Genomic DNA, 27718 nt, shown 5'->3' with positions numbered 1-27718 from the left:
GTAGGTATTATTGTTTCCCTCTTTTTACAGATGAAGAAAATGAAGCACAGAATATTTAAGTAGCTTGTCCAAGGTCGTATGGCTAATAAAAAAAGTAGTAGGATTAGGATTTGATTCCAATCACTTGATTCTAGAGCTTTATACTTATCCACAAGGCTGATAGGCCAGTTCTACTCCCCTAGGATATATTTTGTTTGGTTGGTTTTCTTTCTTTAAATTTTCTTTAGTCTTGCAGTTAATAATATCCTAATGTAAGGTGGAATTAAAAATTACCTGCTTTGCCTTGCTGGGCGTGTAGCTCAGTGGTAGAGCAATTGTCTAGCACGTTTGAAGCTCTAGGTTTGATCCCAGGAAAACACACACACACACACACACACACACACGCACACACAATCACGTCTCTGAAATTCTAATTATTTCACAATAATTACTAAATAAATTTCTAACCACTTTAAAAAATATATTTTTTAGCTGAAGATGGACACAATACCTTTATTTTATTTATTTGTTTATTTGTTTATTTATTTATTTATTTATTTATTTATGTGGTGTTGAGGTTTGAACCCAGTGCCTCACAGTACTAGGCAAGTGATCTATCACTGATCTACAGCTCTCACCTGCTAATAAACGCTTTTTTTAAAAAAAAGGAAATTTATATTTTTCTGAAAGATTATGTGTATATGCTAATGTCTTATCTATTGAATTATAAACCTGCCTCCAAGTAGAAATTCATTTTAAGCTTTATTTTTCTGTCATATAATATTATGTTAGTTAAAATTAACACAAATTTTTAAAATGTTTTAGTCTTGTAATGTTGCCAGACTGGTTTCCAGTTCTGGAGCTTAGGAGATCCTCCTGCTTCAGCCACCCCATGCACCACCATGCCCCATTTAGCTATTGATTAATTAATTTATTTATTTTCAATACTGGGCATAGAACCCAGGGCCTTGTGCATGTTAGATGAGTACTCTACTTCTGAGTTACCTGTGCAGTATTTTAATCTTAACATTCTGAGGATGTCTATAGATGATTATATTTTTATTGAATATTCATGATAAGATTAAATAGATACATTTGTTGGGTCTTTACAATTTATACTCATAAACATGAGATTTATGCATGATATTAAGGTAGCTGGTAGTAAATATTTTAGCATAGACACTCAACCATAACTGTTAAATCACTAGATCTAATTAACAGAACTCTTAGCCATGTAAAGGTACATAAATAACGCAAGACAAAATTTGGAGAGATATTTTTTATTTTTCTCCATATTTTTATTTGTACATTATAATTGTACATAATAGTGGGATTTGTTGTTTCATATTCATACATGCACATAATAAAACAATATAATTTGGTCAATATCATTCCACAATATTTCCCCTTTTCCTCCACTCCTCCATTCCCTGGTCTTCTTCTAGTGATTTCCCTTTGATTTTCATGGGATTCCCCCACCACCACCTTTCTTTTCCTTTTTTCCTCTCTAGCTTCCACATATGAGAGAAAATATGTGACCCTTGACTTTCTGAGTTTGGCTTATTTTGCTTAACATAATGTTCTCAAGTTTCTTCCATTTTCCTGCAATTGGCATAATTTCATTACTCTTTAAGGCTGAATAAAACACCAAGGTTTATATATACTATATATATTTTTTTAAGTCCATTCTTCCAATGACAGACACATTAGGCTGATTCCATAGTTTGGCTATTGTGAATTGTGCTGCTATAAGCATGGGTATGCATATATTATGGTAGTATGATGACTTTAATTCTTTAGAATAAAATCAAGGAATGGTATTGCTGGGTCTTATGGTGGTTCTATTCCTAGTCTTTTGAGGAACTTCCATATTGATTTCCATAGTGCTTCTACTAATTTACAGTTCCACCAACAGTATAAAAGTGTCCCTTTTCTCTACATCCTACCATTTCTTATTGTTTGTATCCTTGATGACTGCCATTCTGACTGGTGAGAAATGAAATCTCAGTGTAGTTTTGATTTGCATTTCCCTAATTGTTAATGATGAAGGACTTTTTTTATGTATTTGTTGGCCATATGTATTTCTTCTTTAGATAAGTGTCTACTGTTTGTTGGCCATTTGTGTTTCTTCTTTAGATAAGTGTCTACTATTTGGCTAACAGGGCAGGTAGTACGTACTATATGAATGTGTTGCATGAAGGAATGATTCACATACTGGGCAGGACAAAGCATGACTGTGTGAGATTTTATCACACTACTCAAAAAGGCACACTTTAAAACTTGTTAATTATTTCTGGCATTTTTGTTTAATATTTTTAGACCAGTTGAAATTACACATCTTGGGCAACTATTGTGTGTGGAATCATTTTGTTGGTAACTTGAAAGTAAATTTTGAGTGTGCACATGCATGCGTGTATGTTGATGGGAATCCAACCTAGGGCCTTGTATATGCTAGGCAAGTGCTCATTCATCAAGCTACACCTCCAGCCTAAAAGTAATTTTTAAGTTATGTAGTTATATTGTATTTTGATCACTATTTTCATGTTATACTTCACTCAAATTTGAGTTCATTTTTAATTCATTCTTTCCTTATCTTTTCCTTATTTCTTTTTTGAGACAGTGTCTTACTATGTTGCTCAGGCGGTCTTGAATTCCTGGGTTCAAGGGATCCTCCTCAGTTAGCCTCCATTGTAACCAGGACTGCAGACAGGCTCCTGAGAGTTCTATTATAAGTATATTAACTGGATTGGTGTTGTGGCTCAGTGGTAGAGCAGTTGCCTAGCATGCATGAGGCACTGGGCTCAATCTTTAGCACCACATATAAATAAATAAAGGTATTATGTCCATCCATAACTAAAATTTTTTTTTAAAAAGTATATTAACTGAATCAATTCAGTTAACCTGGATTAGAATCATTAAGACTTCTCTTTTCCAAAAAACAAGTTTTATTTCCAAATGTTTGACTTTAATTTAAAAAAAAAAATTTAGTTGTAGATGGACACAATACCTTTATCTTGTTTATTTAGTTTGTTTATGTGGTGCTGGGGATCAAACCCAATGCCTCAGGCATGCTAGGCAAGCTTTCTACCACTGAGCCACAACCCCAGCCCCCAAATGTTTCATTTTAAATAGGAGAAATCTCTGTAATGCTAAATCTTTTCATTCTGAATATTCTTTTTCTCACAAAAGTTAATTTTAATCCTTTATACTATAATGAAACTTTCATAGAATTGACATGGAAAAGGAACTTAATTTGAGTTCCTAACATGGTAGGAACTTTCCATATAGTAGCTCACAGAACCTTTACTACATTATGTGACGTGGTTATATTCATCCCTGTCACAACAACCATGCAAGTTAGCAGGTGTCACTCTAGCTGAACTGTTCAAGTATCTAAACTTTAGGTTAAGCACATTTCCTGAAGCCACTTTACTTCCAAGTGTCAGAGCCAGAAATAAAATCAAGATTTTTCTAGAGCTGGGGATGTGGCTTAGAGGTTAAGAACCCCTGGGTTCAATCCCTGGTAAAAATATAAAAAGATTTTTCTGACTACAAAGTCTGTGATCGTTTTACTTCATATTATTTGTACTCTACCATGTAGTTAATGCATGTTTGGTGAATAAAGGAATGACAGAGAGGCTCTAAGAGGCACCTGTTTTAAAGCATACAGAAGCAATCAATAAACATGATTCATGTTTATTAGAATATCTGGTAAACCTCTATTTTTTTAATGTTTATTTTTTAGGTGGACACCATATCTTTATTTTATTTATATGTGGTGCTGAGAATCGAACCCAGTGCCTCACGCGTGGTAGGCAAGTGCTCTACCTCTGAGCCATAACCCCAGCCCCTAAACCTCTACTATTTTTAAGTAGATGCTAAGATTTTGGTCTCTTCGGTTTCCATTAGGTTTGAGTTTTTTCTGTGTTTGAATTTTTAATTTACATTTTCTGTTTATATTGTTGTGGTGGTTCCATTTTGCTTTGCAGATCTGCTCTTTAACAGAAGTTGAACCTGATGTTGAAAAGGGATTACATGTGGAGCCAGAGTCTGAAATACCTGATGCTTACTTTGGTTCTGGAGTTGAACTGTGTATGCCATGAAATGAATCTATTTGCTGAGTTGTTCTAAGATTTATTGAGAAGAAAGAATAAATTGATGTGGCTGTCTGTTTTCTTTCAGCTTTCAGAAGAATTATTAGACAAATGGCTCTCCTACCCAGAGACCCAGCATGTACCCCTCAGCCAGCATATGCTTGGTTTTGCTATGAAGTCTGTTACACAGATAGTAATGGGTAGTACATTTGAAGATGACCAGGAAGTCATTCGCTTCCAAAAGAATCATGGCACAGTAAGTCTAGTGACAAATTTAAAATTATTGTTTTCATCACACTGGATGATAAAATGCTGACTTTGCCTCTCAAGAAAAGTTAAGCTTCTTGTTTTGACCTAAAAAGAACAATATGAGCTAAAATAACTCTTTTTAAAAAAAAATTTAAGAATTGCTTTTGTGTGGGGTGTGTGTGTGTGTGTGTGTGTGTGTGTGTGTGTGTAAGTAGAGATGGAAACCAGGAGTGCTTAACCACCCTTTTTCTTTTCTTTAAAATTTATTCTTTTTCATTATGGGTATTTGTTTTCAGGTTTTAGTATCATGAATGCACTTACACAAATCCCATGTTGTTTATATCTGTCTTGCATATATATCTAGAAATGAAATTGCTAGATATTAGAGTATATTAAGGTTTGACATTAGAAGATAGCGTTACATTGTTTTCCAAGGTGGTTACACCATTTCTATTCCCTCCAGTAAGTCTCTATTCTTAAGCAGTATTCAATCCAGTAAAATGTAAGATAAACAAATGAAATTATTTACTATTACACATTCATAAACAAAGTAAAGGAATGAAAACTTCAAAATATACCTCCTACGGAGGGTAGATATAATTAAAACACAATATATGCATGTATGGAAGTGTTACAGTGAAACCTATTAATTAAGGAGATATGGCTCTTGGGGTTGAGGATCAAGCAGCAGATGAATTTGTCTCCTGTCCTCCTTTGATTCATTGGAGTTCTATCTAGAGAGATGTTTGTTTCTCTCATTTCTATTTTCTTAGTTTTGTTTTTTTTTTTATTTGTTCTACTTAGTTGTACATGACAGCAGAATCCATTTCAACTCATCATACACAAATGGAGTGTAACATTTCAATTCTCTGGTTGTTACACAGTGTAGAGACACATCATTTGTGCCATCATACATGTACCTAGAGTAATGATGTCCATCTCAGTCCACCATCTTTTCTATCCTCATAACTTTTCCCTCTTCCCTTTGAGAGATAGTCTTGCTGGATTACTAAAATGGCCTTGAACTTGCAATCCTTCTGCCTCAGCTTCCTGAGTTGATGGGATTACAGGTGTGTGCCACTATGCCCAGCTAAAAAATTACTTTTTTTTTGCCTAGGTTCAAACTCAGGGCTTTGTGCATGCTAGACAAGTGCTCTGATACTGAGTTAAATCCCCAACCCCAAGAATTGCTTTTTTTAAGCAAATACTTTTTGAAATGTAAAAAGTATGTGACTAAATAATTTTTCTTTTAATACTTAATAGTATGTTATAAAAGTAATATTGAATTCTAGAATAAGGAGACAAACTGTGCTTAATAGAACTAGATTATGTCATACATAGGAAGAAGTTCAACAAAGTCAGTGGAACATAAAAATACTAATGAGGTAAATATGATTAGAAGCAAGAAAATTCAATCTGTAACTGAATTATTGTTTGCCTTTTCTAGATTCATATATGGAATTTTTTCTTTTTTAAATCAGTCTCAACATTAGATTATTTAGTTGAAATCATATTTAGATTATTTTGTTGAAATCTACCACATTTCAGATCTGAGAAATTATTCCCTTTATTAAAATGTATAAAAAAGATTGAATAATCTTAATCTAAATAATGTGTTCTAAACAAAACTCTCCAGAAACTGTAGGTTAATACCCTGTCTCTGTTTAATAATATACTTTTTGCTGTTAAAATAACCTCACTGCTTTTGTCTGATGGTTTAAAACACAAAACAAAAATTTTTTTTTTCATAAAACTTTTATATATTCAGGCATATAAAAATTAAAGTGGGGGGGCTGGGGTTGTGGCTCAGAGGTAGAGCGCTCGCCTAGCATGAGTGAAGCACTGGGTTCAATCCTCAGCGCACATTAAAAAAATAATAAAATAAATATATTGTGTTCATCTATAACTAAAAAATAAATATTTTTTTAAAAACTAAAGTGGAAAATATTTTTTTGGCAGTACTAATACTAGGGATTGTACCTGGAGATACTAGTGGATTGTACCACTAAGCTACATCCCCAGCCCTTTTTATTTTTTCCTCTCAAGACATTGTCTTGCTAAGTTGCTGAGGCTGGTCTCAGACCTGTGGTCTTCCTGAAAATCATTTTAAATTCCACTTCCTGGAATAAACTATGCTATGTCCCTTGGCAAAAGAAATTGGCTAGGTATTTCCTAAAATATCTTCTCATTTAATGAAGAATCAATTTTTAAATTTAATTGTTGACAAAAGAGCATTTTTAAAAAGAGACTTCTACCATTGCTTCCAAGATTTTCTTCTAACCACTGATATCCTACATGTTTTTATGCTATTTTCCTTTTCTTCCCTTTTCTTTCTTTCCATATAACTTCAAAGCAGAAATTTATTCAAACTTACAGAAAAGTTACAGCTTATACAGGAACTCCCACATACCCTTTACAACCCAATACAGTGGTTGTTTACATTTTGTTCCATTTGATTTTTTTATGCATTTGTCCATCTGTTTGTCTGTCTACCCATACATTCATTCATACATCCAATCCATCTATGTATCCTTTCCTTCCCCCTTTCCAGAACTATCTAAGAGCAAAATGGATGTTTTATCTCTGAATATCCTCAGTCTGTATTTCCTAAAACAAGGATATTTTCTTATATAGTGACAACTTGTTAAGTTTAACACTGATACAATCCTGTTAGCTCATCCAGAATCTATATTCAAATTTCTTCAGTTATCCCAGTAATGCTCTTATAGTTTCCTCTTCCCCAAACTCAAGGCTCAGCTTAGGTCATTGCTCATTACCTTTAGTGATCAAACTTCTTTAATATGGACAGTTTCTCAGTCTTTTGTTTGTTTATTTGCTTTGACATCAACATTTTTAGAAAGTACAGGACCATTATTCTGGTAAATATCTATCATTTTGGAATTATCTGATATTTTGAGTAGATTCAAAGTATGGGGCCGAGCACGGTGGTGCATGCTGTAATCCCAGTGTCTCATGAGGCTGAGGTAGGAGTTCAAAGCCGGTCTCAGCAACTTAGTGAGTCCCTAAGCAACTTAGTAAGACCCTGTCTCTAAATAAAATATAAAAAAGGCCGGAGATGTGGCTCAGCCTTTAAATGCCCTAGGTTTAATCCCTGGTACAAAAAAAAAAAAGGAAAGAAAGAAAGTACATCTTCTTGTGTAGGAATCTGTTACTAATGTTATGAGAAGCTGACAAAGAAAATGCTTAGATGATAAACAGAACTTAATATAATTCCTCAAATGATCTTTTAATGTCTGTAACACCAAGGGGTTGCCATTGTTCCAGTCATGCACCAGTAATAATAAGCAGTTTGTGAATTCAGAGGTAATGACAACTTCATCTACATTGCTGATAATAGTTGGCAGATGTCATCAGTTTTAAAATGCATACTTATTTACTGGTGTTAAAGTGTGAAAAAATGTACACCTCAGATTCAGTTGCAGTCTGTGTTTCTGAACTGCCCTCCAAAAACATTCCCCTAATTATTTCCCCACCAATATTAGTGTACTCTTTCCCAGTTCTTTTGACAACATTTAGATCAGTGGTCCATTAAATATTTGTCTATGTAATAAGTAAAAAAGACATTTTATGCTAAGTGCAGTGGTACACATCTATAATCCCAGGTACAAGGGAGGCTGAGGCAGGAGGATTGCAAGTTCAAGGCTAGCCTTAGCAATTTAGCAAGATCCTCAATAATTCGGCAGGACTTTGTCTTAAAATAAAAGGACTGGGAGCTGGGCTGGAGTTTGTGACTCAGTGGTAGACAGCTTGTCTAGCATGTGTGGATCACTGGGTTCAATCCTCAGCACCACATAAAAATAAAATAGGGGTATGTGTCCACCTACAACTTAAAAAAATGTTTTAAAAAAGGATTGAGGGGTGTATATCATGATAAAGTGGCCAGAGTTTAATCCACCCCCCAAAAAGATATTTCATTATTAAGTTACATTTTAAAAATCGTCTATGAGGTTAAATGTGTCTTTATAATTTTGTCAAACATTCATATTGTTTTTGTGAAATGCTTTCTTATGTATTTTGTAATATTTATGTTGGTATGTTTCTTTTTCTTAATAATCTGTAGAGCGCCTTATTTTTGTATTTCATTTGCTTTTACTTTTATTTGTAGTGTTTTTTCACTATCACAAATGTTAATATTTTTATGTGGCTTAATCAATTCATATTTTTCCTTATGGATTCTGTCCTGTGTTCTATGTCATGCCTAGAGACTCCTTTAGAAACACTCTTTAAGGATATTCCTAATAAAAACATTTACTTTTAATTTTATAGTACTTTTACTAGTTTATGTGTGTTTGTATGTGGTGCTGGGGATTGAATCCAGTGCCTTGTGCATGTGAGGCAAGCAGTCTACCAACTGAGCTACATCCCAGCCCATTTTTTTTTTTGAACATTCAAGTAATCTGAAAAGTGTATAGATTAAGGTAAGAGTTAAGAACCTTAACTCTCTTACTGTTTTTTAAATACTTAGCCATTGATTAATAAGTGTTATATTTTTTCCCCAAGTTTTTCAGAGCCTTATTTTTATTTTTTTGCAGTACTGAGGATTGAACCCAGAGATACTCTACCACTGAGCTATAACCCCAGCCCCCCCCCTTTTTTTTTTTTTTGTAGTGCTGGGGATTGACCCAGGGCCTGTACATGTGCCACAAGCACTGTACCAACTGAGCTATATCCCCAGGCGCTCCCCCACCCCACCCCCGCCCTTGCCCTCTTATTTTGAGAGAGGGTCTTGCTAAATTATTGAGGCTGGCTCCAAACTTTCCATCCTCCTGCCTCACCCAGCCTTCTGCATAGCTGGGATTACAGTCATGGTCTACTGTGCCTGGCTCAGAGCTTTTCTGTTGTAATCAAGTTAGGTTTTTAATGAGAGAATCATCCAATTTTGAAACAGTGGAAGCCTATTAGGCTGCTAATTCTTTCTTATTTTTTTTTTAATGTTTATTTTTTAGTTGTAGTTGGACACAATACCTTTATTTATTTATTTTTATGTGGTGCTGAGAATTGACCCTCATGCATGCTAGGCAAGCTAATTATTTCTAATGTTAGATTAATTTTTAACCCTTTCTGGGCCTCACCCAATGATTATCAACATTTCAGGTGATGTAAAAATTTGTAATTATCTATGAATTTTTATTTATCTACTTATGCCATTAAGTATAAGAAAAAATGGAGGATACACTGTGCTGCTCTATCATTTTTCCTCTGTTCCTATGGGTTTTTTTCTTTTCTTTTTTTTAATTAGTAAATGTTAGACATTATTACCTTTATTGTTTTTATTAAGGCAATGTTTTGATCCAAAATTCTTCTAGGTTAATATTCTCCCTAGTTCCTGGAGAATTGCATTAGGCTAGTTCTGATTTAGTAGAGTCAGTGGTGGGGCAAAAATTCTAGATTTCTAACATGTTTTCAGGTGTTCTTATAATGTGGCTCCAAAGATCACAATTTGGGAAGCAAGTCAATTAAGTGTTCTCACAAAGCTTTTTTTTTTTTTTTTTTAAAGAAGGAACTTTTCACTTTCCAGTTGTAATTTGTTTGAAAGTGCCTTGACTGAAACCATTGAAATATATTTGATTCCCTGTCCTACAAACTATGGAGTTAATGGTTATGCAGTCACTTAAAAGGGAGGACTTAATCATTGGAGTTGTTGGTGGGGGAAGAGTTTCTTACTTATTAGTTTACATTGTTCTATATTTAGAAAATGTGGATACAATTTTTAAAATGTGCATAACAGATAATAGATACATGTTTTCCTATTTTCAGGTTTGGTCTGAGATTGGAAAAGGCTTTCTAGATGGGTCACTTGATAAAAGTGCAACTCGGAAAAAACAATATGAAGATGGTAAGTTTGGTCATTCTTCATTTTTAATAAGGACAAAAAGATATGTGCCCCAGTTTTACTAGGGTTATATCTGAATAGTGAGATTACAAGTCATATAAATTTTTTTTCTCTTTATGCTTTTTTTCCTACGTTTTCTATAATACAAGGTTTTTGTTTGGTTTGGTTTCTGGTTTTTTAACAAAAGAGAAGAAAAAGTAGGGAGTAAGTACAAAGATACTCTAGTACTCACTGCAAAATGAGTACACTCTACTAGATTCATGAAAAACATAAGGGTATAATCCTAAAAAGGTAGTTTGACAGTACATATTAGAGTCATAAATAATGGATAAAATATCTAGAAAAAAGAAAATATTCGGGCTGGGGATGTGGCTCAAGCGGTAGCGCGCTCGCCTGGCATGCGTGCGGCCCGGGTTCGATCCTCAGCACCACATACAAACAAGGATGTTGTGTCTGCCAAAAACTGAAAAATAAATATTAAAAAATTCTCTCTCTCTCTCTTTAAAAAAAAAAAAAGAAAATATTCATGAATATTTTTATGTGTGTAGTGCTGGGGATCAAACCTAGGACCTAGAACATACTAGTCAAGTTCTCTGTCCCTAGGCTTTACTCTTGTTCCTTATTTTTTGTAATATTATTTCTTTTTTTTTTTTTTTAATAATTTTTAGTTGTCAATGGACTTTTATTTTACCTATTTATGTGGGGCTGAGAATCGAACCCAGTGCCTCGCACATGATAGGCAGGCGCTCTGCCACTGAGCCACCACTCCAGCCCCTGTAATACTATTTCTGTAAATAGAAAACTGAAAATAAACTTAAGAGTCCAACATTATAGGAATTGCTAAGAAAATAATGTCAATATGATTAAGTAATATATAGCTATTTGTGAAAAACAAAAAAAAAAAAAATAGCAACAAAAAATTCTTGCCATTAAAACACTGAGTAAAAATATTTTCAAAATTGTTCAGCATTAATTATGACTTTATAATATTTACACTAAAAAATAGCAACTAGGATAGCTTCCCCAATTTATTTTCTCTTGGTCTTTTGTTGTTGTTGTTCTGTATTTTCTGTCAATGGTTGATTGATTTTAATGTTTTAATATTTTTATTCTGACCTGCTTCTATTCCTTTTCTTGGAAGCAGGCAGAGTAAATTCAAATGCATAGTCTTGCTGAGCCTAGTGGCTTGTGTCTGTAGTCCCAGCTATTGGGGAGGCTGAGGTGGCAGGATTGCTTGAGCCCAGGATTTGAGGCTAGCCTGGCCAACATAATAAGACCCTGTCTTAGGCTGGGGATATAGCTTAGTTGTTAGAGTGCTTGCTTAGCATGCACAAGGCCCTGAGTTCAATCCCTAGCATCACCAAAAGAAAAAACAAAAAACAACAACAAAAAGAACCTTGCTCTCTTTCTATAATAGGACCCTGGACCCTGTCTCAAAAACAAACAAAAATATGGGCTGCATTGGAATAATGGTTATTTTCATGTATAATACTGTTGCTTCACAAGATTCTCTTCCTTCATTCTTTTTTTTAACTATTTTTAGTTGTAGATGGACACAATATTTTTATTTTATTTATTTATTTTTATGTGGTGCTGAGGATCGAACCCAGCGCCTCACGCACGCAAGTCAAGCACTCCACCACTGGGCTACAACCCCAGCCCTCTCTTCATTCTTTTAACAAATTTTTATTGTGGTTTACTATGTACTAGGCCCTATTCTAGGCACAGGAGATAAACTCCCTATCCTCATTGGCTTGGTATTCTAGTGATTACCTTGATGTCCAACAGAAATTTTTTTAAAAAGTCTTTTAATGGACACAATTTGGTTTTTATTACCATTCTGATTATCTTTATGGATGATTTGGATTAAGTACTCTTGATAAAAAAAATGTATTTCAGAGATATTAGTTAAATTAACATAAAATGAAAATTTAATATTTTTTTATTCCAAATAAAAATAGATTGTCTGTTTATGTTCCTTGGCCTATCACATGGACATAAATCAAATTTGAGCTTTTATTGAAAATAATTATGTTTTGGTACCTATCAATGGAATCCCTTGAGTAGAGCAAAGCTTCCTTTGTTCAACTAATTCCCAACTTGTCCTGCTGTCATGTGGGGTCTCTAACCTAGGAAAAAGATTTGACTTCCAGCAGGTGAAAGAAGGTGCAAGACAGTTAGGATAGTAGACATGCTTTATTCAGCCTCCAGTTTCAGCTTTAGCACCCAGCCAGTTCCAATTTGCCTCTATTTAGCCCTGGAGTCTTTTCCATAGGCCTTTTTTATATGTAGGTCAAACAAAGAAGACCCATTGCCAACAGGTTACATAAGGGGGCTCATGCTCACAAGTCAGTGTTTACGATCTTGAGTATATATACAGAATCAAAGTGTTTCTGGCCGTGACTAACCTATAACATAGCAGGTTCTCAACCCTGGCTCCACATTTAAAACATAACATAACATAATCTGCAGGAAATCTCAGCGAGGGAGCCCAACTACAGCCATTTTAGGCCTGCCCTAACACCTGCACATTAGAATCCCTTGGGGAACTTAAAACAAAACTTGATCATCAGGCCCTTTTCAGGACTAATTTCTCCAAAGCCCTGGGAATCAGTCAGATTATTTTGGAAGTGCTCTCCAAATTATTCTAATGTACTTATAGTACTGAGAATGTATAACAGTAATTCCCAAATATTGCTACACACTGAATTTTTAAAATATATATTGAAGCCTTCCCTCTACCTGCAAGCATTCAGATTTACTTGGTATAATGTGTGACTTGTGAATTACTATTTTTTAAAAAAGCTTCCCACGTGATTCTAATGTGTAACAAAGTTTGGGTATTACTGATTTATGCTCATTTTCACCACTGATGTATCAAATTCATTCAGTTTTATAAATATTTAATGAAATTTTGTAATATTCTGACATGTTTTAGGTGCGGGGAAATGTCAGTAAACATAAAAAATCATGCCCTTATGGCTCCACATTCTAGTGGGAAGAGACAGACAAGGGTCTAAAGTAAATTGAATAGAGTGTTAAAAAGTAAAAAATGCTGTAGAAAAAAATAAAACTATCAGGAGGTAGAGAGGTTACAATTTTAAGTAAGTATTAGGACAGGCCTCACCAAGATGAGATTATTTTTGAGCAAATAGTTGCATATTGTGTGAATGCTCAGATGTCCAAAGGAAGATTATTTTGTGTAAAGGAAATACAATTGCAAAGTCTTTGAGATGGGACTCTTCCTGGTATATTTGAAGCCAGTATGGCTAATGTGAAGTGGTTGCAAAAGGAGCAGAAGCAGGTGAACTCAGAAGACTGGAGAGAGTAACAGAATGTGTGTGGGTTATAGGCCATTGTATGAGTAGGTTGTTACTGTGTGATAGGATGCCAGTGGATGGCTTTAGCAGAATTATGATCTGAGTTATATTTTAGTAAAGCATCAGCCTGGCTCTTGTGATGGACTACAGGAGCCCAGAGCAGAAGTGGGGAGACTAATTACAGGGCTATTGCAGAGAAGCAGGCAAGAGAGATGATGTGACTAGGACCAGGCGTCAGACAACGGAAAATAAAGAACAAAATAGCAATAAAAAATTAATACGTATTTTGAGAAAATAACCAGAAACATTGATTGACAGGTTAAATGTGGAGTAAAAGGGGGGAGAAAATAAGATGTTAGGCCTGATTAACTGGAAAATGAGGTTATATTAGTAAAGAATAAGATGAGGAAGACTGCGGAAAGATACAGGTTTTGTTGAAATTGTCAAAAGTTCAGCATGTTGGTTATGTTTTTATTAATATGCTTCAGACCTCCCATTAAAGATGTTAAATTTGTTTTTAAATCTGAGTCTGGAGCTTTGGGGAAAGATGTCTGGATGAAAAGCAAAAATATGGAAGTGTTCAGTAATTAGATTTAAAGCCTTAAGACTAGAGCTCACTTCTTGACTTGGGTGAAAATGATGTGGGTGTTTGTATTTATTCCTTGGACTGTACTTATAGTTTTATGTACTTTTGGGAATGCATCTTAAATTGAACAAAAAGAAGGGGGAAAGAAGTAGACAACTTTCAATATAAATTATCTTTTTAAATTATTGTTTACTACCTTTAAAGGTTTTATTCTTCATGTGGGAACATTGTGCAGAATTAATTTTCAAAACTTGAATCCTGCCTGGTAGGTAGCGCACGCCTGTAATCCCAGCAGTTTAGGAGGCTGAGGCAGGAGGATTGTGAGTTCAAAGCCAGGCTCAGCACCTTAGCAAGGCCCTAAAGAACTCAGTGAGGCCCTGTCTCAAAATAAAATACAAAAAAGTTCTGAGGATGTGGCTCAGTGCTTAAGCACCCCTGGGTTCAGTTCCTGGTATCAAAAAAAAAAAAAAAAAAGTTGAATCCCCACAACTGCTTGTATTCTAAATGTTCTTTGTGTTTCTTCTCTAAGCCCTCATGCAATTGGAATCTGTTTTAAAGAAAATCATAAAAGAACGAAAAGGAAGGAACTTCAGTCAACATATTTTCATTGACTCCTTAGTACAGGGAAACCTTAATGACCAACAGGTGATGTAATTGTTAAATGTTTATCAAATAAAAAATTGTTAAATGTTTATCAAATTCACTGTAATCCAGATGCCCTCCTGGAAACTCAGTGGCTTCTCTCTTATTACACATCATAAATGGCCCAAGTATTCAATCTCATTATTTAGCTCTTTGTAGAAGCAATATATTATTTAATATTTGGGTAAGCTAGGGGCTGGGGATGTAGCTCAGTTGGTAGAGTGCTTGCTTTACATGCACAAGGTTCTTGGTTCAATCCCCAGCATCACCAAAAAAAAAAAAAATTGGGCAAGCAAATATTGAGTTAAAATTCTGTAACGATAACAGAGGAGGACTTATGTAGCCCTCATAGACTGAGTCCCTCTGTCGATATGACCAGGTGTGGCAGCTGGGCTTGTTCACTGTGCTCAACTATTACTGTTAACACACCACTGCATTTATGGTATGTCAGGCAAAGGACAGGAATGTCATCATCGCCACATTCATTCCTCTTTGGAATCTTCTTCCATTTGACACATGGAAATCCTGGTAGCCAGAATGATTTTCTAGCTACATCCCCAGCCCTTTTGGTGCAGAAATTGAGTCAGGTTCTGAGCACCGTGTCAGCTCTTTTCTATTCTTTCTCTATTTGGTGCCTCAGGCCAAGCCATAAAAATAGAACTGAACCAGTTTTCAAGGTATAACATAAGCCAATAATATTACCAACAGAAAAATGCATATTTTATTGCATCAAAAACATAGTGCAGTATTTAGGTTAGTTTTCACATTATACAGATTTTGTTTTTGTTAAAACGTGGTAATAAGATAATATACTTTTAAAAAAATTTTTGTTGACCCTGCTTAAATATTCTAGATTATGTGAATAGGGTCTAATACAGGCCAACTGACATTTCATACCTTTATTTTTTTTGTAATTGTATATGGACAGAATGCCTTTATTTTATTTGCTTATTTTTATGCTGTGCTAAGGATGGAACCCAGTGCCTCACACGTGCTATGCAAATGCTCTGCCATTGAGCTACAGCCCCAGCCCACATTTCATACTTTCTAAACTTAATTTTGTGTCCTAGGTCCTAGAAGACAGTATGATATTTTCTCTGGCTGGTTGCATAATAACTGCGAAATGTAAGTATAAATTGATGTCTTTTTCAGATGGATTACAAAGTACACAAGGCTACAGCTATTCTAAAATAAACACTGTTTGCAAGACCTCTTTATAATTTCCTTCCCTGCTTATTATTCTTGTTTAAAGGCTTGATTCACACAGGTTCCCCCTACTTTTTTTTTTTTTTACCTGAAGTGCTCAATGCCACCTCTGAAAATTGCTATAAATTTCTTGACACATTTTATAGATTGTGAATTCTAGTTAGTGCCTTTAAAATGAACTGCTATTGACACCTTTCCAGCTGAACAGTGAGCTTTTCCATTTCCTGCTGCTGCTTTTCACTGACTTCAAGCCAGTCTGCTGTTATTAAGGTCTCCAACAGAGGATGTAGGCCACAGAAATCATGATCTAAAAGAATTCCTCTCTTGTTGGAATTGAAGGTGATTTTTATTTAAAATTCTAAGATGTATGCTTTAAGTTTCCTTGCTGGTTTTTAGATTAATGGAGTACTGTTCATTTGTACTGTATTTATAAAAGTGTTTATAGACATATATAAGATAAATGCTTATAGGAGGGATTTAAGGTAGCAGTTTAAAATCTAGAAAATTTATTTTCACTGGGAGGATTTCATTGATAGCTCTTTCTGTTTAGGGAAGTTTTCTGTAAAATGATGAGTATATATGTAAACTTCCCATGATTATTTTGTCCAGATATTATAGATTAAATGAAATATATGCAAGCATGTGTTAAGAATAATGTATTTATCTTCTTAAATAATCCTCACTTATTTAAAAAATGTTATTACATTAAAAATATATCTTTAGGCTGGGAATGTGGCTCAAGCGGTAGCGCGCTCGCCTGGCATGCGTGCGGCCCGGGTTCGATCCTCAGCACCACATACAAACAAAGATGTTGTGTCCGCCGATAACTAAAAAATAAATATTAAAAAATTATCTCTCTCTCTCTCTCTCAAAAAAAAAAAAAAATTTCTTTGAAGGGGCTGGGAGTATAGCTCAGTGGTAGAGTGCTTGCCTAGCTGGCTTGAAAACTTCAGAAAATCTGAATCAATGGTATTCTGGTTACCACAAAAAGGGACTGTTTCCAGGTTGAATTGATCTTTTAATCTGATTTTCAGTTTTTAGGGAGTTTTCAAGAGTATTTGTTTGCTACCACTGAGCTACATCCCCATCCCTATTTATTTATTTGGTACGGGGATTGAACCCAGGGACACTTAACCACCGAGCTACATCCCCAGCCCTTTTTGTATTTTATTTAGAGATGGAGTCTTGTTGAGTTGCTGAAGCTGGCTTTGAACTTGTGATCCTCCTGCCTCAGCCTTCTGAGCCTTTTTATTGTATTTTGAGACAAGGTCTTGTTAATTTGCTGGCCTTGAACTTGCCATCCTCCTGTCTCAGCCTTCTGGGTCACTGGAATTACAGACGTGTGCCATTGTGCCCAATTTCTGGTCAGTTTTATATTTAAAGAACATTAAATGTCTTCATGGCCTTGTAAATACAGGTAAATGCTCTACCACTGAACTATATCCGCAACCCGTCATACTTTGTAATTGAGTTCTACAAGAAAAGCCAATGTTTGATGTTGGTGGGACTGAAAATTGATGCAACCAATCTGTAAAGCAGTATGGAGATTTCTAAGAAAACTTAGAATGGAACCATCATTGACCCAGCTATCCCACTCCTCAGTGTATACCCAAAGGACTTAAAATTAGAATACTATAGTGACACAGCCACATCAATGTTCATAGCAGCTCAATTCACAATAGCCAAACTGTGGAAGCAACCTAGATGCCCTTCAATAGATGAACAGATAAAGAAACTGTGGTATATATACACAATGGAATGTTACTCAGCAATAAAAGAGAATAAAATTATGACATTTGCAGGTAAATGGATGGAGTTGGAGAATATCATGCTAAGTGAACTAAGCCAATCTCCAAAACCAAAGGCCGAATGTTCTCTCTGATAAGTGGATGCTGATCCATAATGGGAGGGGGGATGGGAAAAATGGAGGAACTTTAATTGGGCAAAGGGGAGGAAGTAGTGGGGTGTTGATAGGGGCAGGAAAAATGTGGAATGAGATGAACATTATTACCCTAGGTACATGTATGATAGCACATATGGTTCGACACTACATCTTGTATAACCAGAGAAATGAAGAGTTGTGCTGCATTGGTGTACAGTGAATCAAAATGCATTCTGCTGTCATATATACCTAAACAGAATAAATTAATTAATTTTTTTAAAAAGTCAGTATTTAAGATTATTAAGCTTATCTGGTTATATTACTTGTAAGTGATAATAGAGGCAGGCAGAGCATATGAGTGCTATTTTATGCAAATCTTTGTGCTAATTCCTTCAGTTGTAAAATTGTACTACATATACACATGGTGCACTGCACAAGTTTTCACACCACTTGTGAAATAGAAATTCTGTAGTTCACTCAAAAGCCAAAATGAAGAAATATATGTAGGGAAAATTTAAAGACAGGTAGTAGTAATTCATGAATGATTGAGTGCCAGGTAGCTCACTATTTTAATGTGAACAATATGAGTAATTGGTGATTCAGACAAAAAAAAAATTTTTAAATTAACTTTAGGGCTGGGGCTGTAGCTCAGTGATAGAGTGTGCAACATGTATGAGGCTCTGGGTTTCATTCCTACCACTGCAAAAATAAAAATTAAAAATAGAAAATTAGCTTTGAGTCAGTCTTTACTCCAAGAAGCAGATGATTGGTAAGTAGAGGTAAAAGTTACTATAGCAGGGCTGGAGTTGTGGCTCAGCTGTAGAGCTCTCGCCTATCACTTGTGAGGCCCTGGGTTCGATCCTCAGCACCACGTAAAAATAAATAAGTGAAATAGAGATATTGTGCCCAATTGCGACTAAAAAGTAAATATTGTTTTTAAAAGGTTACCATAGCATTCAAAAAGTATCTGACTTAGAAAAAGTGGAGTTACACATAGTGTCAGCTTGTATATGACAGGATGGTTTCATTCCTTAATTCTAATCCCAGTCGATCCCTAAAGGAATATAACTACTCTATTTCCTTTGTTTTTTGTTCTAAATGTAACTTTCTTACATTTCCACTTCCTCAGTGAATATTATAATGCATAAACCAGTTTAAAGCAAAAACAAGCCATGAGCCAGCAATTTTCCAATTTAGGTGTTCATCAAAGTAACTATCTGTAATCCTGCTTCTGGGGAGGCCAAGCCAGGAGGATTGCAAATTCAGGGCAAGTCTTGGCAATTTAGTGAGAACTTGTCTTGAAATAAAAGGCAGTCTCAGAGCCAGGTGCAGTGGTGCAGGCCTGTAATCCCAATGGCTTGGGAGGCTGAGACAGGATGATCTCAAGTTCAAAGCCAACTTCAGCAATTTAGCAAGTTGCTAAGCAACTCAGCAAGACACCATCTCTAAATAACATACAAAAAAAAAGGCTGGGGGTTTGGCTCAGTGGTTAAGTGCCTGTGGGTTCAATACCCAGTACCAAAAAAAAAAAAAAAAAAAAAAAACAAAGGCAGTCTCAGTGGTAGAGCGTCTGCCTAGCATGTGTGAGGCTCTGAGTTTAAAATCCCCAATACCACAAACATAAAAAAAGAGATGTAACTGTCATACTTGTTAAAAGTATGGATGTATGGACCTCACCCCAGACCTACTGAATTAGAATCTGTACGTGTGAAATTGTGGCGTCAACCAACTGCCAGGTGATTTTTGAGAACGACTGTCCTAAGCAATAATCAGTCACAGTTCTTGGAGCCAGTATATTTACCATTACAAGCAAAAAAAAATTAGAATATTGATATTCAGACAAATATCCTGCTAGTCTGATATATATGGGTCATTCATTCATTAGTGAATGAACTGATAAGTCAACTTTTAAATTTTACAAGGTCAAGTGAACAATATCATTCCTCACAGTTACCAACATTGAACTCTTCCCCAGATAGAAAGTTTACTATCATCATTTTACTTAAGGTAAAATGCATTGAATGACTTGTTACTTGCACTACCTGTTTTTGGTAACCTCTATAAATATTCATGTTCTATTTAATGAAATACAAATCCTGTCAAAATTTTATTCTTTGGTAATACTTATGTATCGTCTATATCAGGGGAGGGAAAAATGAAATTTAAAAAATCCCAAACCACTAGTTTTTTCTTGTTATATGCCCCAAATATGAATTAACTGTTTTCATTGTTATAATTTTTCACTTAGTGTGCACCTGGGCAATCTGTTTTTTAACTACTTCTGAAGAAGTTCAAAGAAAACTACATGAAGAGGTAGACCAAGTATTTGGGAAGGGTCCTATTACTCCAGAAAAAATTGAGCATCTCAGGTAAGAACTAAAAAGGAAGAAGAGATCATTAAAAAGCAAATTTGAATTAGTTTATCTAATTTAAAGCTAATGTTAATATCTAGGAAACCTGTATAATTTCATAGGATTTCAAATATTTACATATAGATTTGAATGGATAATTTAATCTCCTGTTTTAAATAATAAAGTAGTTCTGGGAACCTTTAATGAGCCTGTATAAAATATTGCTGTTAGGCAGTTGGGACATCCATGTTTGTTAGTGGTAATACACAATGGTACAGCTAGTTGGGAAATAGTGTGGTAGAATTTTATGAAGTTAAGTATACACTTTCCATATGAGTCAGTAATCACTTGTAGGTAATTAGTCAAGAGAAATGAAAACATGTTCATGTAAGGACCAGTATTGCAAATGTTCATAGCAGAATATTCCAAATAGCTCAAAAATGGAATCAGTTCAGTTTTTACCAACTGTTAAATAGATGAGCAAATATTGGTATAACCATAATATGTAACACTACAAAATAATAAAAGAAATATAATGTCAATGTACACAGCAAAATGGGTGAATATCATTATGATAAGTAAAAGAAGTAAAACGAAAGACTTTCTACTGTTAGTGCAGTGGCACACACCTATAATTCCAGCAGTTTGGGAGACTGAAGCAGGAGGATCACAAGTTTGAAGCCAGCCTTAACAGCTTAGCCAGACCCTGTCTCAAAGTGAAAAATAAAAAGACTGGGGATGTAGTTCAGTGGTAAAGTATCCCTACCATCCCCAGTACTGAGAGGAAAAAAAGAAAGAAAAGACTGCCTATGGTATGATTTTATTTACATGAAATTCTAGAAAAGACAAAAGTATAGTGATAGAAAGCCTTGAATATTGCTTCTCTCCAATTCATTCTCCAAAGTGCTGCTGGAACCTGTGGCTCACACTTAGGCCCCTTTAAAAATAAAGATATGTGGGATCACACCTGTAATCCCAGCTGTTTGGGAGGCTGAGGGAGGAGAATCACAGGCGTGTGCCACCATTGGGGTGCAGCGCTCTTCTTTCCTGGCATTTGCATAGACTATTTCTGTGTGTAGATTCTTTCTTTTCCTCTCTTCTCTAGCTAACTTCTAAAAATTTTTTTTGCAGGTCTTAAACTAAGTTTTTATTTCTCTGCAGAGCCCTTTCCCTCAATTAGGTATTCTTGCTATGTGTTCTCATAATACCCTGAACTTCCTTTATCATAACATATATGTCCCCTGCACTCTCTGTCCCTCTGTCAATAAGATTCTGACATCCTTGGGCATTATCTGGATTGTTCACTGTTGTATCTCATTATCTAGCAGTCTTCAAGTGTGAGTAGGTCCCCAATAAATATTTGTTCAAAAAAGGAAGGGAAAAGTGATGTTTCCTACTTTTGTTTCTTTTTTTATATTAGAAATATTACTATGCACAGTTACAACATTCCTATGCTTACTTCTTTTGTTAGTATTTCTAATTCTTTCTGTATAGTAAGTGCCTAGAAGTGAACTTACAGTTTACAGAGATTTTACAGCAGCACAGTGGTTAAGATTAGGAGCTATCGAGTAAGACAGATGTGTTTGAATCCTATCAGTACCACTTACCTGCTGTGTGAACCTAACAGTTGCTTTTAATTTAAATCTGTACATTCAGAATAATAAGAATTTCCATAGGATTTTTGTAAGGATTAGGTGAGATCCTATGTCTAAAATATTTAAGTGATCTGGGCATGGTAGATCAGTGGTTCAGCAACCCCGTGTTTAATCCCTGGTACCAAAAAAGAAAACAAAAAAAAAATTATGTGAATTGACTTATGGCAAGATTGTAGTACATTTTAGCTTTTATTTTTCTCATTAGGATATTACAATATTTTGATATATTGTCAAATTATGCATTAGAAAGGTCATACCAATTTGTACTTCCACCAACTGAATATGAGATGTCTTTTTCTCCACTTTTTATTAGTAATGCCTATTGTCATTCTTTTTCATCTTTGCCAATTTTGCAAGTGAAAAAAAACTCCTTTGATTGGTTGAGTATAATTTCATTTATCTTCAGGCCATTTGTATTTTTTTGTGAATTTTTTAGTACCAGGGATTGACCCAAGGGTACTTGACCACTGAGCTACGTCCCCAGCCTTTTTTTTAAATTTTTAAGTTTTGAGACAGGGTCTCACTAAGTTGCCTAGAGCCTCACTGAGTTGCTGAGGCTGGCTTCAAAACTGCGATCCTCCTGCCTCGTCCTGTTGAGCCACTGGGATTACAGGCATGTGCCACCACACCCAGCTACAGTGTATTTTGTTTGTTTTATATATATATAGATAGTTGTAGATGGACACAATACCTTTTTTTTATTTTTATGTGGTGCTAAGAATTGAACCCAGCACCTCTCCTGTGTGCTGTATCACTGAGCTACAACTCTAGCCCTAGATGTGGTTTCATTTAAATTTTTATTCTTCTGGAATTTATGTACCTATCTCTAAGCAAGTAAAAATTATGATGAGATTACTTCAAATTAGGAAGGTTTGAGAAGTGGTGGAATGACATTAAAATGTATGGAAATTTTAAACTGCTACTCCCAAAATAAACATGTTCAAAATTGTTTTAAATTTTTTATTAAATTTATTTTTAACTGGCATATGAAAATGTAAAAATTATGTTGATTTATTGATATTAATGGGGTGCTATAATGTTTTGATACATATATGTATTATATAATGTTTAAATCAGATTAAGCATATCTTTAATTCATTTTGACTTGATTTTTGTTACTGGTGAGAGATAGGGGTTTGGTTTCATTCTTTTGCATGAGGATATTCAGTATTCCTGGCACCATTTATTAAAAAGACTGTGCTTTCTTCAGTGCAAGGATTTACTTCTAGGCTCTCTATTCTGTTCCTTGGTCCATGTGTATTTTTATGCCAACACCATGATATTTTGATTACTGTAGCTCTGTATACATTTTGAAGTCAAGCATAATGCCTCCTGCTTTGTTCTCTGCTCTTTTTTTTTTTTAAGGTTCCTGTTTTGTTTTGTTTTTTAATATTTTACTAGTTGTTGATGGACTTTTATTTATTTATATATGGTGCTGAGGATCGAACCCAGTGCCTCACACATGCTAGGCAAGCACTCTACCACTGAGCTACAACCCCAGCCCCTTTGTTCTTTTTTTGCTCAAGATGGCTTTGGCTATTTGAGGTTCCCTACAAATAAGGATTATTTTTTTCTAGTTCTGTGAAGAATGCCATTGTCTTTTGACAGAGATTACATTGACTCTTTAGATCTCTTTGGGTAATATGGACATTTAATAATATTGAGTTTCTGACCCACAAATACAGTATATCTTTCCATTTTTTGTGTGTGTACTTTTCAATCATTTCATCAATATTCTACAATTTTCACTCTAGAGACCTTTTGGTAAAATTTATTCCTACATTTTATCTTTTCTTTTTTTGGTAGCTATTATAAATGGGATAGCTTTCTTGGTTTCTGTTGCAGATCATTAGCTATTAGTATATAGCAACCCTATTTATTTTTGCATATTGATTCTTGTATCCTGCAACTTTGCTGAATTTGTTCTGATAGGCGTGTGTGTGTGTGTGTGTGTGTGTGTGTGTGTGTAATTTGGGGTTTTCTGTATATATGATCACATCATCTGCAAGGAGTGACAATGTGATTCCTCTTTTCCAATTTTTTTTTTGGTACTGAGGATTGAACTCAGGGGCATTCAACCACTTAGCCACATCCCCAGCCCCATTTTGTATCTTATTTAGAGACAGGGTCTCACTGAGTTGCTTAGCCCTTCGCTTTTTCAGAGTTTGGCTTTGAACTCTCAATCCTCCTGCCTCAGCTTCCCAAACTGCTGGGATTACAGGCGTGCACCACCATGCCCTGCTTCTTTTCAAATTTTGATGCCTTTTATTTCTTCTTTCGCCTGCTTGCTCTGGCTGGGACTTTCAGTACTGTCTTCAATAAAAGTGGTAAAAGTGGATATCCTTGTTCCAGATCTCAGAAAGCTTTCAGCTTTTCCCCAAAGTAATGTTAACAGTTGGCTTGTTATATATGGCCTTTATTTGTTGAGGTACATTCCTTCCATGCTTAATTTGTGCAATGTTTTTACAAAAAAGCAATGTTGAATTTCTTTTGTCTTTTTTTTTTTTAATTTTGAGATAATGTCTTGCTGAGTTGCTGAGGCTAGTCTTGAACTTGCTATCCTCCTGCCCCAACCTCCCAAGTCTCTGGGATTACAGATGTAAGCCACTGTGCCTGGTGGGATATTGAATCTTATCAAATGCTTTCTCTGCTTCTATAGAGAGATGATTTTTGATCTTCATTCTGTTAATGTGGCATATCATGTTTACTGACTTCATTAATATGTTTAAATTTTTTTTAAAACAGATATTGTCGGCAAGTGCTTTGTGAAACTGTTAGGACTGCCAAATTGACCCCAGTTTCTGCCCGGCTTCAAGATATTGAAGGAAAAATTAACCAATTTATTATTCCTAAAGAGGTAGGAAACTTTGGATATGTTCAACTCATTTAATTACTTAAATTTTTTTTCAATTGTATAAAGTGCCCGATAAATACTACCCATTATTAAATGAAAGATAATTATTTTACTTCATTTTATTTTGTTTTTTTTGGTACTGGAGCTTGAATCCAGAGACACTTAAACACTGAGCTATCTCCCCAGCCCTTTCTTTATTTTTTATTTTGAGACAGGTTCTCACTAAGTTGCTTAGGGTCTGACAAGTTGCTGAGGCTAATCTCAAACATCTGATCCTCCTGCCTCAGCCTCCTCAGTCTCTGGGATTACATGTATTTGGCACCATGCCCGGTTCCTGTTATCTTTTACGATTATTTATGGTTTTTTGTTGTTGTTGCTGTTTTTAACTGAATGCAGATTTTAAATTTTCATACAGTTAAGTCTGTTATTCCTACCTTCCTTTCAGATTTTGTGACTTTTAGGTAGGCCCACTCCATCACCAAAATAATGAAGTGTTTTCTTCTATTATTATATACTTTTATTTTGTTTCATTATCTGTATTAAAAGATATTTAGGATGAACTAATTTTCTGGGAGTCATTTTGTCTCTGTTAGGCCTTGATTAACTAGATTAATATTTTTTTTCAGACTCTTGTTCTTTATGCGCTCGGTGTGGTACTTCAAGATCCTAATACTTGGCCATCACCACACAAGTATGAAATTTCTGTTTATTGTCTTTGTGATTTTCTATTTTTTGTGTGTTTGCATGCTTTCATTCCTTTTCTGTGTTTTAAGGAGAAATTCAGTGTGCTGTGACATGCAACAGAAAGCACTGCCTTCCCTTTCTGTGTTCATTCACTGCTTCTTGTCTCCATGAATCTTCTGCTGCCGTCCCTTTTATTACTACGTCTATCCTAAGATCTGTTCAGTTATCTAATCTCTCCAACTATCTTTAATTTCAGTAGAATTTTGGAATTCTTTTATTGTTAAGTGGGTAGTTTTTTATTTTTTTTGTTTTTTAGTTTTAGGTGGACACAATATCTTTATTTTATTTTTATGTGGTGCTGAGAATCGAACCCAGTGCCTCACACATGCTAGGTGAGCGTGCTAGGCGAACATGCTACCACTTGACACAGCCCCAGCCCCTAAATGGGTTGTTTTTATGTTGCCCCTCCCTTTTGATTTCTCTCAACTATTTTCAGCTCCTTAGTAAAATTCAGAAACAGATGTTGTGTGTATGTGTCTCATGCAGGTAAACAGGAAGGCAAAGGTAAAGAAGAAAGCTACTGTTGTTTGCCTCATAGATGGCCATCTAGTAAAGTCTGACTTAAGATAGTAGTCTAGATTTAGTGCCCTGAGCTGGGTGTGGTGGCACATGCCTGTAATCCCAGTGGCTTTAGAGGCTGAGGCAGGAGGATTGCAAGTTCAAAGCCAGCCTCCACAATCAAGAGGCACTAAGCAACTCAGTGAGACCCCATCTCTAAATAAAGTACAAAATAGGACTGGGGATATGGCTCAGTGGTCGAGTACCTTTGAGTTCAATCCCCAGTACCCCACCCCCCAAAAAAAGGATAGATTTAGTGCCCTGGAAAAGGGTTATCAGTTGACTTCAGGTAAGACCTCAGTGTGAAATGCCAAGGGGCAGAGTTGAAGTACTGTGGACCTAAATCTGGAGTGTAAGGATGGGTGTGTTAAATGTTCTTGTCATTTTAGGTTTTAGTATTACAATGACATTAAAGGAAAATCTTAATAAATTTAACACCAGCCAATTCAAATTTTGCTAAGTAAAAATTATTTAGGTAAATTTTAAATTTCTAATGGCTTTTATAGGAAAATGAAAAATGCTTTGATGGAAAATATATACCTATAATTACAAAAAAATAAAATTATAAGTTTTAAGATTTTAAAAAATACTTGTGGAAAAAGTGCCAAGATTTTGATAAGTTTTAAGTGTTCTATGAAAACTATAGAAATTATATTATAACTTTTTTTTTTTTGTACTTGGGATTGAATCCGGGGATGCTTAACCTCTGAGCCACATCCCTTTTTTATATTTTATTTAGAGACAGAATCTCGCTGAGTTGCTTAGGGTCCCATTAAATTGCTGAGGCTGGCTTTGAACTCACAATCCTCTTGCCTTTGACTCCTGAGCTGCTGGGATTATAGGTGTGCACCACCATGCCCAGCCTTTATTATAACTTTTGATAGTATTGCTATCATGCAACTGCTCAGAGAATCTAGGTTACAGATTGAAAATATTAAAAGGAATAGATGCACAGTGGTAATCATTTCTAGGCTTTTCTTTTTTTCCTATTGTCCTAGGGCTCGAATCCCGGCCCCTTGTACATTAGGCAAGTGCTCTACCACTGAGCTGTATCCAAGCCCTCATTTTAGAATGTAATCACACTTAGGAGATATAGGTGACATTTTTCTGAAGCAAAGATTTCTGAAGCTGGGCACTTCCTTACTCATCTAAGGATTCATTCTTGTAGGTACCTTAAGCAAAAACTTACTCTAACAGAAATATATATAGAAGTGAGATGCACCTGTTGGACTCAATGGTTTACTTATAGGGTAAATATAATATTCACACAGAAGAGGATGAGGAGAGTGACTTTTTCCACTAAACTGGATGTCTTCAAGGTCCAGGTAGATTGTTTTATGTCCTTTTATGGTTGAGTAAGATTCCATTGTATTGGTATACTAGAATTTATTCACCATTCATCTGCTAAAGTTGAGTTGTTTCCAGTGTTTTGCTACTGTGAATGAAACTGCTGTGAACAGCTATACAGGTTTGAGTTTGAATATAGGGTTTCATCTTGGGGACAATAGGCATACACCACCTCATCCAGCCTGCCCCCATCTTCTGCCCCCTGCTCTTTTTCCTCTTTTTAAACTTCAGAGTTTTGCTTTTTTAAAATACCTCTGTATTTGGAAGGAATTTTTATGTTGCATGATAGTAAGTTATTTTTAAGATATTCATTTCTGCAGTGACAATTTACAGAACAAAATTCTAAAAACAAAAAACTTTTCCTAGCGCCTTCATTTTCCTCAATTATTAATAAATC

The 27718-nt window shown here is 35.2% G+C and overlaps 1 protein-coding gene and 1 non-coding gene across 2 annotated transcripts in view; both read left to right on the top strand.

Annotated features, from left to right (window-relative positions):
• The window catches only part of Cyp20a1 (cytochrome P450 family 20 subfamily A member 1), a 52142-nt gene that overhangs the window by 22010 nt on the left and 2414 nt on the right, over nucleotides 1–27718 (top strand). The window contains exons 5-11 of the mRNA XM_027941846.2: nucleotides 4162–4329; nucleotides 10101–10179; nucleotides 14612–14727; nucleotides 15795–15849; nucleotides 20061–20181; nucleotides 24564–24675; nucleotides 25299–25363. Of these exons, the coding sequence (XP_027797647.2) occupies nucleotides 4162–4329; nucleotides 10101–10179; nucleotides 14612–14727; nucleotides 15795–15849; nucleotides 20061–20181; nucleotides 24564–24675; nucleotides 25299–25363 (716 nt within the window). The remainder of the gene's footprint in view (nucleotides 1–4161; nucleotides 4330–10100; nucleotides 10180–14611; nucleotides 14728–15794; nucleotides 15850–20060; nucleotides 20182–24563; nucleotides 24676–25298; nucleotides 25364–27718) is intronic.
• On the top strand, nucleotides 14923–14995 carry Trnav-uac (transfer RNA valine (anticodon UAC)). Its single transcript has one exon. It is a non-coding gene; the product is annotated as a tRNA-Val (tRNA).

This window comes from Marmota flaviventris, chromosome 11, assembly GCF_047511675.1.
Source record: "Marmota flaviventris isolate mMarFla1 chromosome 11, mMarFla1.hap1, whole genome shotgun sequence".
Taxonomy (NCBI): domain Eukaryota; kingdom Metazoa; phylum Chordata; class Mammalia; order Rodentia; family Sciuridae; genus Marmota; species Marmota flaviventris.
Note: the sequence above shows the minus strand (reverse complement) of the source record. Positions and strands in the feature narration are given on the sequence as shown.